General features: G+C 53.8%; 1 protein-coding gene across 1 annotated transcript; it reads left to right on the top strand.

Moving 5' to 3' along the window:
- The first annotated feature begins 5,722 nt into the window (after positions 1–5,722).
- LRRC32 (leucine rich repeat containing 32) lies at positions 5,723–12,821 on the top strand. Its single transcript, XM_004381986.1, has 2 exons — positions 5,723–5,809; positions 10,932–12,821. Exons 1-2 carry the CDS (start codon positions 5,723–5,725, stop codon positions 12,819–12,821), a joined length of 1,977 nt encoding a protein of 658 aa, XP_004382043.1.
- Positions 12,822–14,673: the final 1,852 nt, after the last annotated feature.

The following is a 14,673-nucleotide window of genomic DNA, read 5'->3' as shown; positions in this document are numbered from 1 at the left end:
TCAGCCCTCTCCTTAGAGAAGCCTTCCCTGATTTCGTGCTCTGAGGCTAGGTCAGGCCCCTGGACCACCTGCTGTCACCTCGTGTCCTCGCTGGGCTGTCCCAGATGGCAGAAACGAAAGTCAGCAGCCATCTAGACTTCAAGGAGCCCTATTGGCTGAGTGGTTAAGTAAGTGCTCAGCTGCTAACTGAAAGGTTGGCTCCGTGGGAGAGAGATGTAGTGTAGCAGTCTGCTTCCTTAAAGCTAACAGCCTTAGAAACCCTATGGGGCAGTTCTATTCTGTCCTATAGGGTCACTATGAGTTGAAATCGACTCCATGGCAATGGGTTATCTAGACTTCAGGGAACCCGGCTTTTAATTCTAGCTTTACTCTGATTTGCCACAAGGCTAATGGTCACTTTCCCACCTGGAAAATGGGGACACCCACTCTCAGGGCTGGTGACCATAAGAGAAGAAAAAGATTGTGCAAGATGAACTTTCTACCCTGAGAACCAGGGCCTGGAGGACAGTGGTGATTCTCTCCCCAAGCACCCCCATCCTTGGGCCCACACCCAGCAGTATCTGTATTTTGGTAAGGCCAAGGAATTTAGAAGAGGGGATGGTTTGGGGGAAGATCTGCTTCAACCCCTGAAGAAAGAGGTAACCCCTGAAGAACGCCCCCCCCGCCCCAATTTCCACAGCACTTAAAAACAAAAAACACCCAGGCCAGACGGTGCTTGGAAAAGGCACACAAACTGGCCTGGACTCAGTTCTGTGGACACACTGGGTTTAAAGCCATGCCTCTTATAGGCGGTGTGACTGAATATGTCATTTAACCTTTCTGAACCTCAGTTTCATCAGCTATAAATGGAGACCTTAAAAGTCCCAGAGACTTTTGGTTTTTATTTATATTCACTGCCGCCACCCTTAGCCTCAGTTTCTCCACCTGAAAACTGAGGACTTCGATGGTACCGTTTTGCAGGGTCGTTTAGGGGTTCAGGAGATGACGGAGGAGGGCGCATGTGGACACCACAGACAGTACAGAGAGGAGCAGTGACCTGCCTGGACTCACCGGAGGGCACGGCCGCGGTGCGGTGCGGGGGAACCCCCTCCATGGTCGCCCCAGGGCCAGTGAAGGGTCATTTCCTTCCGCACTCAGGCACACCACCACCTCTCCTGTTGACCCCCCCTTAAGTACCGTGGCGCCGGCAGGGGGGAAGTCGGGGCCAGGCCGGATTTCCTCTGTGGACCGGCGGCTCCTAGCGCCACCCGCCCCTCCAGACCCCGCGGGGCCGCGAACTGCACGTGCAGCGGCCCGGGGCCGGGCTCGCTCCTACAGCGCTTCCTTTCCAACCCTTCTCTCTCTCCCTGGCCCTTTCATCCCGCCTCCCCCGCCCCTTCCCAGCCCGGGTTCCCGCGTAAAGAAGATGCTTCAGTCCACCCGCCAGTTCCGGATAAACGGAATCACGCGGGGGCGCGCCGACGGGCGCTAGGACCCCGCGGCCTCACCGAGGGGGGCGTGGTGGGGCGGGTCGGCGGGAGAGGCATTTAAATTGAAGCCGCGGCTGCCCCCTCGCGGGTCCCGTTCCCTGGGGCAGCCGAGCGGCAGTGCGCCTCCTCGGGCCTTGACCTCGGGGTCTGGCGCGGGGTGGGACCGTGGGACAGATTTGCACAAAATGTTCCGGGGCCGCCGGGGAGAGGAGCGGCGGCTGCGCTGAGCCAGGTAGGAGCCGCCCAGCTGGCGAAGCTGGCCGACCCCCTCGGGGAAGCGACGCCCGACGCCCCTCTAGCGTACAAGGAGCTGGACTGGGGCCACCCTGGGAAACATCGCCAACACTTCCCTGCCACTCCCATCGGAGTTGACTCTCCCTCAGCCCCGACAGGTCTCCAAGGCTCCTGTTCCATGGGATCTTTCAGGCAAAGGGGCGAGTTCGCTGTTGTTTGACAGATGGGCAAACTATGGCCAAAAGGTTGAGACTTGCCCAGGAACACACAGCTAGTGAAGGGCAGATCAGGATTTGATTCCAGGTCTCTTACCACCCTCTGACCCAGGCCCAGGCCTGGGGCTTCCCATCCCGCAGCCCCAGACAGCCTGCCATCTCTCAGGAAGAAGGAGGGATTTCCCACTTTTGCCAGGCCTCTGAAGCCAGCCTTCTTCATGGGTGGTAAGATGTGAGGGACCCCCGCCCCCACTCCAAGCTGCCTGAAATTCCACCATCACAGCCACATTCCTTTGGGTTAAGGTCTAATTCCCCCGTGGGATGCGCATATCTCCAGAATGGGACTTGCCCTTAGTGATTCACGCTTGGTGTGACCGTCCACATCAGCTCTCCCAGAAACCCCGCTCTGCCAGTAAGTTCCATCAGGGCTGAGAGGAGGGAGAGGAAGCACCCCAGAGCCCTGCATTGTGAGAATGTCTGTATGTGTGTGTGTTCTGGTGAGGGGATCCTTGGCAGGGGGTGGTTTGGAGAAAGATCTTGGGCTGGTGTAGTGGAAACATTGAGAGAGAGTGGCCCTTATGGAACCCTGGTGATGCAGTGGCTAGCTAAGTGCTAGTCAGCTGATCATAAGTTCAGCAGTTGGAATCCACCAGCTGCTCCTTGGAAACCCTATGGGGCAGTTCTACTCTGTCCTACAGGGTTGCTATGAGTTGGAATCGACTTGACGATAATGGGTTAAAGGTGTCTTAGGCACTGCTGAGGGGCCCCTTTCTAATAGATGCCAGAGCAGTGTTCCCGTGTGCTGTAGGGCAGCCCCTTCAGGACTCACAGATGCTCACTTTGGGGTGGCATGGGGTGGGGTTTGGCAGGCACAGGAGAGGAAATAAGGGCCCCTTTGGGCGACTTCTGCCTCCGGGCTCAGAACTAAACCCTTTGGTCCATCTTTGTTGTTACCTCCCACTCATCACTCAGGCCACTGCAGTCAAGTGTCTACCCTCACTTTACCACTCATTCAATATATCTTGAGTGAGTACCTGTGTAATAGGTCCCTGTTCTCATCGCTTAAGAAATAAATTATCAGGTAATGATAAAGGCTAAGAAGACAATCAAATATGTGACGATCTGGGGAAGAACATTCCAGACAGAGGTTTCAGCAAAGGCAAAGGCCCTGAGGCTGGGATAAACTCGCTGCATTTGAGGAACAGCAAGAAGGCTGGGCTTTGGTGAGGGCAGGAAAAATGGTCAATGGAGTCAGAGAGGAGATTGACCACAGACTGAGTGTTATTTTAAGAGAGATGGGAAGCCATGGATGTTTATAGGCAGTTAAAGATTTGTGATCTGATATATGATTTTATGATTTTAAAATATCACTGGCTGCTATGTATAGAACAGATTGTAAGGGTCAGGGTGGAAGCAGGGGAACAAACTGAGGAGGCTGGTGCCGTGATGGAGGCCCAGGATTGTGGTATTGCCTCAGCCTGCAGCAGTGATGGAGGAGGGAGCAGGCAGATTCTGGGGGCTGTTTTACAAGGAGAGCAGACAGATTTCTGCTGATGGGGAGATGCGATGTGGTAGGGAGGTGAAGGGAGAGTCAAGGAGAATAACCGCTCTTGCCAGTGTCGCCATATCACCAAGACTCCTATCCCTGCCTGCCCTGTGTTGTGAGATGGGTCCCAGAGGAGAGTGAGCACCCCTGTCCTAGAGGCAATTCCCATAGGGGGAGGGTGCTGTGCTCACTGGACGCTCAGGGGCTGCCGGAGCCTGGAGGAGGTGCCATATGTAGCCCAGACTTGGAGAACCAGGGAAGGCTTCTTAGAGGAAGCTGAGACCCGAAGGGTGAGGAGAGGAGAGAAAGTGAAGGTTTGGGGCAGTGGAAAGGTACTCAGAAAACTGAAGGAAGTACAAGGCATCCAGAATCCAGAGTGGGAGAGAGGGCCATGAGAAACAAGGCTGGAGAGGGCCGCTGGCCGGGCAGGGCATGCTTCCAAGGACCTCACAGACCCTGCAGAGGGATTTTCACTGAATTCTGAGGCTACTAGCTTTCAAACAGATTGTGTTGTTCAGCTTTTTAAACAGCAGAACAAAAATCTCATGAGAAAGCCCAACCTGTAAAGCATGTGAGCATAGAGCTGCAGTGAGGGCCTGAGGGGAGCTCAGGGAATAAGGTTTAAAGGACACCACAGTGGCCCTTGGTGTTTGAGCAAGAAAGAGCCTCGGAACAGCCATCTTCATTTAAAATTCATCCTCAAGGAATTTGTCTGACAGTCAAAGACACAGCCCCCAGAGGCACTGTAAATGCTTCTTCAAAAGCATCCTTCACATTCTCTCAGAAAAAAGGAGATCTTGCTTGGCTCTACAGAATCACAATTCAACACTCATTTATCGAGCACCTGCTGTGGGACACCGTATCCTGTAGAGGTTTAGACCAGAGACCCAGGAGCCAGACTGCCTGGGTCTGCTACTTGCTAGCTGTGTGACCTTGGGTATGTTACTTGATCTCTCTGAGCCTTGGTTTCCCCATCTGTAAAATGGGAATGAAAGTAACACAACCAAGTTGTTGAGTTATTGTGAGGATTAAGTGTAAAGTGTCAAGAAGAGTGCCTGGTGCCTAATATAGGCTGTTTGAGTATGGGGTGCTTTCCTAGAATATATCTCATTTGAGCCTCAACAAAACTTGGTGAGATTGACTTTAACCTCAGACGGGAAAACTGAGGCTCACAGAAGTGACGTCACTTGGTCACAGAACAGGTCAGTAGAGGAGGCAGAAGAGGTAGTCAGGTATGGGGGACTCTGAGTCCAGTGCTCTTGGAGGGCTTGATGTGTCACTCCTTGTTAACACTCTCTGTGCATATTATAGTCACTTCTGTGAATTTCCTGTTGTCCCCTGTTCCCAGCACAGAGCCAGGCATGAGGAGGCAGTCAGTAGAGGTCTGGATGGATGAATGAATGAACAAATGAAGTGAATGGATTGATCTGTGCATCCCTAGCACTTGGCCCAGGTCTTCAGGCAAGGGACTGAGTAGCACCCAGCAGCACTGGGATTTGACCCTGCTGAGAGCCTGTGTGATTCCCTCCTCCCTTCCTCCCTCCACCCACTACCCCTGGCAGGCCCAGCAGGCTTGTGCCTTCCTGCTTCAGTGAAAGTGCAGGGCCTGGCAGCCAGTTGCTGGGGAAATCCACAGCAGCAGTGCTGGGGCTTGGGCAGGTCTCCTGGCGGGGCTTCCTGTCAAGGCCCCCAGCCTAGCCCTCAAACAATAGCAAGGGCCCGAGACAGTCAGAGAATCAAAAGAAAAGGAGCAAAATAAAAGTCCCCTGGGGGAGAGTGAGGAATTCTGTTTGAGGCCCCAGGAGCTAGGATGGGGGACCTACTTGCGGCCTGGGTGGAAATGGAGTCAGAGGCCCAGCTCCCCACCCCATCCCATCCCCAGCCCTCAGCTTGGCCCAGGGAAGCCCTCAGGGTCTCTCTGCCTCCTGCTCACCCCCTCCAGGCTGTCTCCCACCAGAGGAGTTCTCGTAAACACCCAAATCTAACCAGGTCACTCACTGCTTAAAACTCTTGCTGCCCCAGGGTAATGTCCCAGTTCCTTGGCCTGGTGTTCTGGGCCCTTTATGATTGGCTGTAACTCCATTTCCCACCCCCTTCTTGTCCTAACCACAGGCACCTGTGTTCCATCTGCTTGGAATGGTATGGCCTGGGGTTCCCCAAAGGCAGGCACAATCTGGGTGGGAGCAGTCGGGGCTGGCAGTGGGAGGGAGCCACTAGTCTTATGGTGTTGCCCTTCCCTCTCTACCCTGTGCAGAGCCATGAGCTGCCAGATCCTGCTGCTCCTGGCCATGATGACCCTGAGCCTGGCTATCTCCCAACACCGTGAGAAGATGCCCTGTAGGATGGTAAGAAGCCCTGCCCAAGCACGCTCAGACCTCTCTCCTGCCTGCCCTAGATGTCCTACAGCCCCAGAATCCTTGCTTCAGCCTTAGCCACCAAAAGTTAGAGGAGTCAAAAGAAGAAAGGGAAAGTACCTTGAATTTAATGAGCACCTAATAGAAGGTTTAAATATTTACTCAATAACCCTGCCAGGTAAGTACCAATATTCCCATTTTACAAAGGAAGAAACTAAGGCTTGGAGACGTTAGGTGACTTGAACAAGGTCATTCCTCTAGAAACAGTGGGGCCAATATTGGACTTTATTTACCCAACCTACTCTCAAAGGGCACTGGGCCCAGCTGGACAATGCAGAATGTGCATATGTGTGGGGAATTTGGGATGGGACAGCTGAGAGAGCCTCCTCTGTACTGTGTCCCTCCTGGGGACAAACCCTTTCCCCAACTGGGCTCCTTGACTTGATTCTACCTGTTGCCTCTCAGCCTCTCATTTATTCCTGCCCAGGTCAAATGCTGCCTCCTCCAGGAAGCCTTCCCTGACCCCTCCCAGGCTGACCTGGTTCTGGTTGCTCTCTCTTCTGGGGTCACGCAGCTCTCTGGTTTGTCCTCTGTCTTAATCATCTAGTGCTGCTATAACAGAAATACCACAAGTGGATGGCTTTAACAAACAGAAGTTTATTCTCTCACAGTCTAGTAGGCTAGAAGTCCAAATTCAGGGCGCCAACCCCAGGGGAAGCTTTCTCTCTTTGTCGGCTCTGGAGGAAGGTCCTTGTCATCAATCTTCCCCTAGACTAGGAGCTTCTCTGTGCAGGGACTTCAGGTCCAAAGGACGCGCTCTGCTCCTTACTATACTTTCTTGGTGATAGGAGGTCTCCATGTCCCTCTGCTTGCTTTTTTCTTTTATATCTCAAAAGAGATTGGCTGAAGAGACACAGTCTAATCTTGTAGATTGAGTCCTGTCTCATCAACATAACTGCCACTAATCCCACCTCATTAACATCATAGAGATAGGATTTACAACACATAGGAAAATCAGATCAGATGACAAAATGGTAGACAGTCACACAATAATGGGAATCATGGCCTAGCCAAGTTGACAGATAATTTGGGGGGATACAATTCAAGCCATAATACCCTCCATCTCAGTTCTGAGCATACTGAGCACATGGGGTGGTTGGTGAACACATCGAAGTCTGCCCCATCTGGCAGACTGAAAACTTCTTGAGGCAAGGATCAGGTTTGATTCAATTTTGTTCCTTTCTCCTGCCCTAAGCTAGGGAGATAAGCCCCCAGAGCCAGTGACACTGCAGGGTACAGGAACAAGGGGCTGCATCAGTCTACCTGTGAGGTCGGGCAGCCACTGAGGTGAGGCTGGAGCCCAGGCTGGGGAAACGTACAGGCCCTCAGCAGCCCCGTGGGGACCTGTGACTCAAAGCCCATGTGCCAGCATGCGCAGCTGCTTCCAGAGGCTGGAAGTGCTGGCAGCCATCTGCCAGTAGCCCATCCCTGGGCTTTGTAATGTCCTGCCATTGCCACCACACTTCTTGCTCCTCAGAGTTCCTCTGAGATTCCCAGAATCCAGAATAACAGGCAGAGAGGGCCTCAGACATCTCTAGATGCAACCCCACATTCTACCGTGAGGAGTCTGAGGCTCAGAGAGGCAAAGGACCTTGGCTACCCAGCCAGGCAGTGGAGAAGCGGGGTGTGCTTTGTATTCTGGACAAATGGAAGATCAATACACATGGAAGTTACCGTGATTTTCGGAATAGTACAAGGAAATTTTCACTTGCTGAGGGTCTGCAAGGTGCCTACGCTGTGCTAGGAGCTTTCTCACATTTTATCCTCCCAGAACTCCTCTTTTCAGCTGAGGAAACTGAGGCTGAGAGAAGAGACGTGACCCACCAGGGTCATGCAGATGGAAAGTGTCAGAGCCAGGATTTGAAAGAGCCAGTCTACCAAAACTCGGGCTGTCCGTGGCCCCACTGCCCTCCCTACCCCTTTCCCTTCTATGTGCAGGTGGCAAAATGGAGTGTTTGGAGTGGGGGGCAAGTCCTCCTCCATCCTAAAAGGAAAAGCCAGGCAGTGGCTTCCTGGCATCCCAGAGTCAGTGGGCGGTAGGTTGTCAGGCGGAAGCTCTGAACTCAGGCCGAGGACTGCCCCCAAGACCCCTCTCCACAGTCAGTCAGCTCTGGGCCTTGGAGCTCAGGAAGGGTGGTGGCACGGGAAATGGAATTCTGAGATCTGCCTTAGCCTCAAGCTCCTTCCTGTACTAGATAGCTGGGAAACCCCGTGCAGCACCTCCTCAGCCTCGAAAGCAGGGTTCTGAGCACCTGGACAGAAAGCAAGTCTTATAGGCTCTGGATTTGGCCAGCTTTGCGTTCTAGCTCAACTCTCAGGGGCTAGCGCCTCAAAGAGCCTTTGAGTATCCAGAGGTAATTTGGGGGTGTGGGTTTGAATGTGGGGTGACTTGTGGAGCATGGCGCAGTTCTCCCCTGACACATACACACACACACACACACACACACACACACACAGAGTAAATGACCAGTAAGTGGTGGCTGGTGTTATTTGCTGTGCAGAGGAAGGAACCTACTGGCCAGAACTCGGCTTGCACCGATAGGAAAACGAACTCACCAATGGTGGGTTTGAGCTCCTGTCTCTCTGATCTTGGGCAGTCTGCCCCCTGAGCCTCAGTTTCCTCAGGTAGGGTAAATAATGCCCAGGATTAAATGAGGTAAAGAGTCTATGCACTCAGCCCAAGCCTGACATGGAGCTGGTATTCCACAATAATAGCTGTCATTTTGTTCACTTTTTTGTTTCTTCTCTAAGCCAGGATAGTCCAGGGAGCTGAGAGTAGGACTGATGAGACTATGCCTGCTGGCCCCAGAAGACAGAGAGGTTGTGAGGGAGGAGGGGGGTAGGAGTCAGGCACGATAGGCAAGGTAGCCGGGGTAGGTTTCCAGTTTGCATGAGGCCCAACTGCAGGGACATCCCTGGGTCTCATGAAGTTTCTATGAAGCCATGTCCCCTGGAGGTGGTAGGGCCAGTCCTTGTGCTACATGGAGTAGGAAGAGCCACACAGATGCCTGAGGGTGGGCAGTTCCTGTCCTCACCCTACTCACCTTGGGGCTCTTGGGAAGAATCAAGGGCTGGGGCTAGGCAGGGAGTACTGAGGCTGTGTTCCTGCCCTGCTGGCTCAACCACTGACTCACTGTACCCTTGGGCAAGTCCCTGCCATCTTCAGACCTCAGTGTTCCCATCTGGGAAGTGGGAGGGCTAGACTCTTTGCTTTAACAGTCTGACTCCAGCCTGAATATGTGCATCATCCCATTTCTTTCATCTCAGAGAGGAGATTGATTTATTGCTTCCTCAAACCTTCACATCTGTGACTCTTCCATTCATTAAAAAAAAAAAAAATTATTGAGCACATCTAATGTACCATGTCCAAGACATTGCATAAATCAAACCAGTACTTGTTTGCTCTGAGCCCACTGTCTAGCAGGCCCACACATAAACAGTCACAATTCAGGGGAACAAAGCTATGACAGAGGAAGCACAGGGCCTGAGAGAGCTCAGAGGAGGCCCTGACCTGCCTGGCAATCAGGGAAGGCTCCCTGGTGGAGGAGGGCCCAATGGAGGCAGGGAGGCCAGGGACAGGAGAGGGCCTGAGCTGGGTGGCTGCAGGGATCAGACCCTTTCCTGGGAAAGGCTGAGTTTCCTGGGGACCTAGAAGAGACAAGAGGAAGACCTCCATTTGCACTTAAAGAATTCTGGCCCTACTAGGCACTTGTAGTAGAGGGACAAGCATGGGGACTTTGGTTATTAAAAGACCCAGGTTCAAATCGTAGCTCTGCTCCTCACCAGCTAGGCAATCTTGGCACCTCCCTTCCCCTCTCTGAACCCGAGTGTCTATAAATAAAGGGGAATCGCATCTAAAGGGCAACCTGTTGTGAGGATCCAATGAGACCATGGGCCTGAAAGTGCGAAATAGAATGTATAATGCTGAGTGGGTGCTGGAGAAGGATGATTTATTTTCTGGATAAGAAACTAAAGTGCTAAAGTGACTCAGGAGTCCCTGGGTGGTGCAAATGATTAACACACTTGGCTGTTAACCAAAGGATTGGAGGTTTGAGTCCACACGGAGGTGCCTCAGAAGAAAGGCCTGACAGTCTGCTTCTGAAAAATCAGCCATTGAAAACCCTATGGAGCACAGTTCTACTCTGACACACATGGGGTTGCTATGAGTCAGAATTAACTCAATGTCAGCTGGTTTAATGTGACTTGATGGAGGTCACACAGCAAAATCACAGTCTTGTCACCAAGGAATGTAGGTTGGGGCTCTGGCTATTCTTTCCTCTGTCTCATCCTGCTACTTCTACCTCCAGGGGCCGATGCTGGACTGGGCCATGGGAAGCGAGACCACCGATGGGAGTGGGGGTGGGTAGCAGCAACAGAAAGGAGGTCACATCTGGGGAGTGTCAGTGAGGAACGCAGCCAGGAGCCCTGCCCCATGGAATGAGGGCTTGAACACGACCTGAGGGTGGAAGGTCTAAATAAAACCTGATGACTGAACACTGCATTTTTCCCTTTTGGAAACATTTCTCCCCTACTTCCCAAAATGGTTTCCAGCCTAACACCAGCTGGGTACATTTAACTGTCTGGGCCCTTAGAAGGAACCCAGGATATGGAGTCAGGAGGCCTGGTTCCCAGCTTGGCCCTGCTGCTCACTGGCTCTGGGTCATTCTGGGTGATCCATGGCTTCTCTCTGAACCTTGGTTTCCTGTAAAATGGGATAATAATCACTACAGGGTTTTTTGTTAATTTGTCCTTGCATCTATCATCTCTCTGTCTGTCTACCCATCAAACCTTCACTGAATTCCTACTTTATGCCCAGCAGTATGCTGGGTGCCAGACAGGGGCAGGGAGCCAGATGGGGGATCCCCAGACATGGGGTGATTAGGCTGGGGTAGAAGGAAGTGGAGCATTCTGGGAGTCCGGAGGAGAAGCCTAACCAAATCTGAGGTGGGGAAAGGGGCCAAGTAAGCCTTCCTGGAGAGGTGTGTCTGGTGCCAGCCCCTACTGCATCCACTGAAGTCAACTACACTCCCTCCCCTACCTTTTTCCTTCCCAGGTGGACAAGGAAGTCTTGTGCCAGGGCCTTGGTCTGCCCCAGGTCCCCTCAATGCTCCCGTCGGACATTGAGGTGCTCGATCTGTCTGGAAACCAGCTGCGGAGCATCCTGGCCTCACCCCTGGGCTACTACACAGCCCTTCGCCACCTGGACCTGAGCACCAATGAGATCAGCTTCCTGCAGCCAGATGTCTTTCAGGTCCTGCCCCACCTGCAGCACCTAAACCTGGCCCACAACCGCCTTGCAGTGGGCACTGGGCTGGGCCTCTTGCCTCACATGACCTCCTTGGACCTGTCTGGAAACAGCCTGTACAGTGGCCTGGTGGAGCGGCTGCTGGGGGAGGCGCCTGCCCTGCGCACTCTTTCGCTGGCAGAGAACAGCCTGACACGTCTCGCCCGCCATACCTTCTGGGGCATGCCTGCGCTCGAGCGGCTGGACCTACATAGCAACGTACTGATGGACATCGAGGAGGGCGCATTTGAGGCCCTGCCCCGCCTGGCCCACCTCAATCTCTCCAGGAATTCCCTTACCTGCATCTCTGACTTTAGCCTCCAGCAGCTGCGGGTGCTTGACCTGAGCTGCAATAGCATCGAGGCCTTCCAGACAGCCCCAGAACCTCAGGCCGAGTACCAGCTCACCTGGCTCGACCTGCGGGAGAATAAACTGCTCCATTTCCCTGACCTGGCTGCACTCCCCAGACTCACCTACCTGAATGTGTCCAACAACCTCATCAGGCTCCCTGTGGGGCCGTCCCAGGACAGCAGGGGTGTGCACGCGACTTCTGAGGGCTGGTCACCTCTGCCCCTTTTGAACCCCAGCTGGAACACCAGCACACACCCCCTTTCCCAACTCCTGAACCTAGATTTGAGCTACAATGAGATTGAGCTGGTCCCCGAGGGCTTTCTTGAGCCCCTGACCTCCTTGCGCTTCCTGAACCTCAGTCGAAACTGCTTGCGAGCCTTTGAGGCCCGGCGTGTGGGCTCCCTGCCCTGCCTGGTGCTCCTGGACTTAAGCCACAATGCACTAGAGGCACTGGAGCTGGGTACCAGAGCCCTGGGGGCCCTGCGGACGCTGCTTCTGCAGGGCAATGCCCTGCGGGACCTGCCCCCATACACCTTTGCCCACCTGGCCAGCCTGCAGAGACTCAACCTGCAGGGAAACCAGGTCAGCCCCTGTGGGGGGCCAGGGGAGCCTGCACCCTCAGGCTGTGTAGCCTTCTCTGGCATGTCCTCCCTCCGCATCCTGAATCTGGTGGATAATGAGATAGAGAAGCTCAGGGCAGGTGCCTTCCTCCACACGCCACTTACTGAGCTGCACCTCTCTGCCAACCCTGGGCTGGATGTGGCCACGGGGGCCCTGGCAGGACTGGAGGCCTCCTTGGAGGTCCTGGAGCTGCAGGGCAATGGGCTGACCATCCTGCAGGTGGACCTACCCTGCTTCAGCTGCCTCAAGCAGCTCAATCTTGCCGAGAACCGCCTCAGCCGCCTGCCTGCCTGGACCCAAGCCGTGTCACTGGAAGTGCTGGACCTGAGGAACAACAGCTTCAGCCTCCTGCCAGGCAGTGCCATGGGGGGCCTGGAGACCAGCCTCCGGCGCCTCTACCTGCAGGGGAATCCACTTAGCTGCTGCGGCAATGGCTGGCTGGCAGCCCAGCTGCACCAGGGCCGCGTAGATGTGGACGCAACCCAGGACCTGATCTGCCGCTTTGGCTCCCAAGAGGAGGTGTCCCTGAGCCATGTGCGTCCTGAGGACTGTGAGAAGGGGGGGCTCAAGAATGTCAACCTCATCATCATCCTCACCTTCGCACTGGTCTCTGCCGTCCTCCTCACCACACTGGCCACCTGTTGCTGCTTCCGTCGGCAGAAGTTTAACCAACAGTACAAAGCCTAGAGAAGCCAGGGGACTGTAGAACAGCCCAGCCGGGAGGCCCTTCTGGATCAGTGGGCGAGCTGGAGGCACATAGAAGGACTGACCCAAGGTCACACAGCAAGCAAGGGACAAGAACCCTCGTCTCCAAATCCCAGCCCAGGGCTCCTTTCCCTGCATCCTGCTGCATCCGGAGGTGGCCCACTTCCCAGTTCGCAAACGTGGTCCAGCTGTGGAAGCCAGAAGTTGGGCAGTCTCGGAAATGCAGAGAATAATATTTGCCCATATGATCAACAGATCTTTGCCAAGCATCTTTTTTGTGCTCTGGGCACTGAGGACATGGGTGAATGAGACCCAGTCCCTGCCCTCAAGCATCTCCCAATCTGGTGGGGGAGGTTGTCACAGAGCTGGGCAATGACCTCACAGTGAGATCAGGGCTATAAGGTGTGGAAACCCAGGGCTGTGGGGCCCTGGGGAGAAGCAGCTCCAAAGTTATGCAGCTCCAGCTGGTCTGACATGGAGAGCCCTGCCCTGGCCATGCCAGGGCCATGGAGGGGCAAGACCAAGAGCATTTATCTGAGACATTTCCAAGCAGACTATTTGTCACATCTTCTGATAATGACTTTCAGCCTCTCTGGAAAATGAAGAGCTTGTGGCCGGAAGACAGAACTGGAGTCACATGAGTACATCTTGGATCCAGTGCCATTGGACGGGCTGTGCAGCTCCATCAGGGTTGGTTAAGAAGCTGTCACCCTGGGCTCTAGCCCAGTGCTGGACTATTCTATTTCCGGCTCTGGACAGGCTCTCTGTTTACCTGGCACTCTCATGTTGCACACACTGACCCCCTCCACCCCCTTCCCAGGCCCCGCTCTGCATCACGTCACCCTGGCTGCCCTCTGAGGTTGGTATTTTATCCCATTTTACAAAAGAGAAAACCAAGGCTCCAAAAGTCTCCATGCAGGAACCCACAGCTAAGAAATGCCATAGCTGATATTCAAACCCACATCCTTCTGACTCCAGAGGCTGTTCTTCCCCACTGCACACATAGACAGGGGCTGCAGGCTGTGGGGTGGACAGGAAGTGGGCCCCACATCACACGAGCAGGGCCTGGGAGCATCCTGTGCTGCTCATACCCACCCGCTCCTCTCCCGTCTCCCAGGCAGTCAGAGAGAAGACAGGCAGCTGCAGCCCCTCTCCTCCTTCTCTGCCTCAGTTTCCCTCCTTTGCTTCTTTGCACCCTGGTCTGGGTTCTCCTTTTTCTCTTCTTGCTCTCATATTGTTCCCTCTTCCTCCATTGATCATAGCCTGGAATTTGAGACCATTGCGTTCAACCTCCTCGACGCGCAGATAGGGAAATTGAGGCTTAAGAAGAGAATAGGACTTGCTCAGAGCTGCCCTGCAAGTCAGGGGCAGCGCTTGTGAAAAGTGGATTCAGAATTGGTTGGTGGGTGGATTAGTGGGAGGGGGGCTGGTGGATCCGAGTGGCTTCCTTCTCCCTCACTTATCACATCACGAGGTAATTGTTGATGTTATTGTTAGGTGCCATGGAGTCAGCTCTGACTCATAGTGACCCTGCATATAACAAAATGAAATGTTGCCCAGTCCTGTGTTACCTTCACAATCGTTGCTAAGTTTATGCCCGTTGTTGCAGCCACTGTATCAGTCCGTTTCATTGAGGTCTTCCACTTTTTCACTGACCTGCTACTTCACCAAGCACGATGTCCAGTGATTGATCTCTCCTGATGATGTGTGTCCAAAGTAAGTGAGACAAGCTCACCATCCTTGCTTCTAAGGGACATTCTAGCTATACTCCATCCAAGACAGATTGGTTTGTTCTTCTGGCAGTCCGTGCTATCTTCAATATTCTTTGCCAACA

Source organism: Trichechus manatus, unplaced genomic scaffold (genome assembly GCF_000243295.1).
Source record: "Trichechus manatus latirostris isolate Lorelei unplaced genomic scaffold, TriManLat1.0 scaffold00088, whole genome shotgun sequence".
In the NCBI taxonomy this organism is placed as follows: Eukaryota; Metazoa; Chordata; class Mammalia; order Sirenia; family Trichechidae; genus Trichechus; species Trichechus manatus.
The sequence above is the reverse complement of the archived record's forward strand: the minus strand, read 5'-3'. Positions and strand labels throughout refer to the sequence as shown.

Bases quoted from the DNA above. Each gene is read 5' to 3' on its own strand.
- LRRC32 (XM_004381986.1), top strand. From the start codon at position 5,723: ATGAGCTGCCAGATCCTGCTGCTCCTGGCCATGATGACCCTGAGCCTG. The intron at 5,810-10,931 runs GTAAGAAGCCCT...TTTCCTTCCCAG, and splicing joins AGAAGATGCCCTGTAGGATG to GTGGACAAGGAAGTCTTGTG.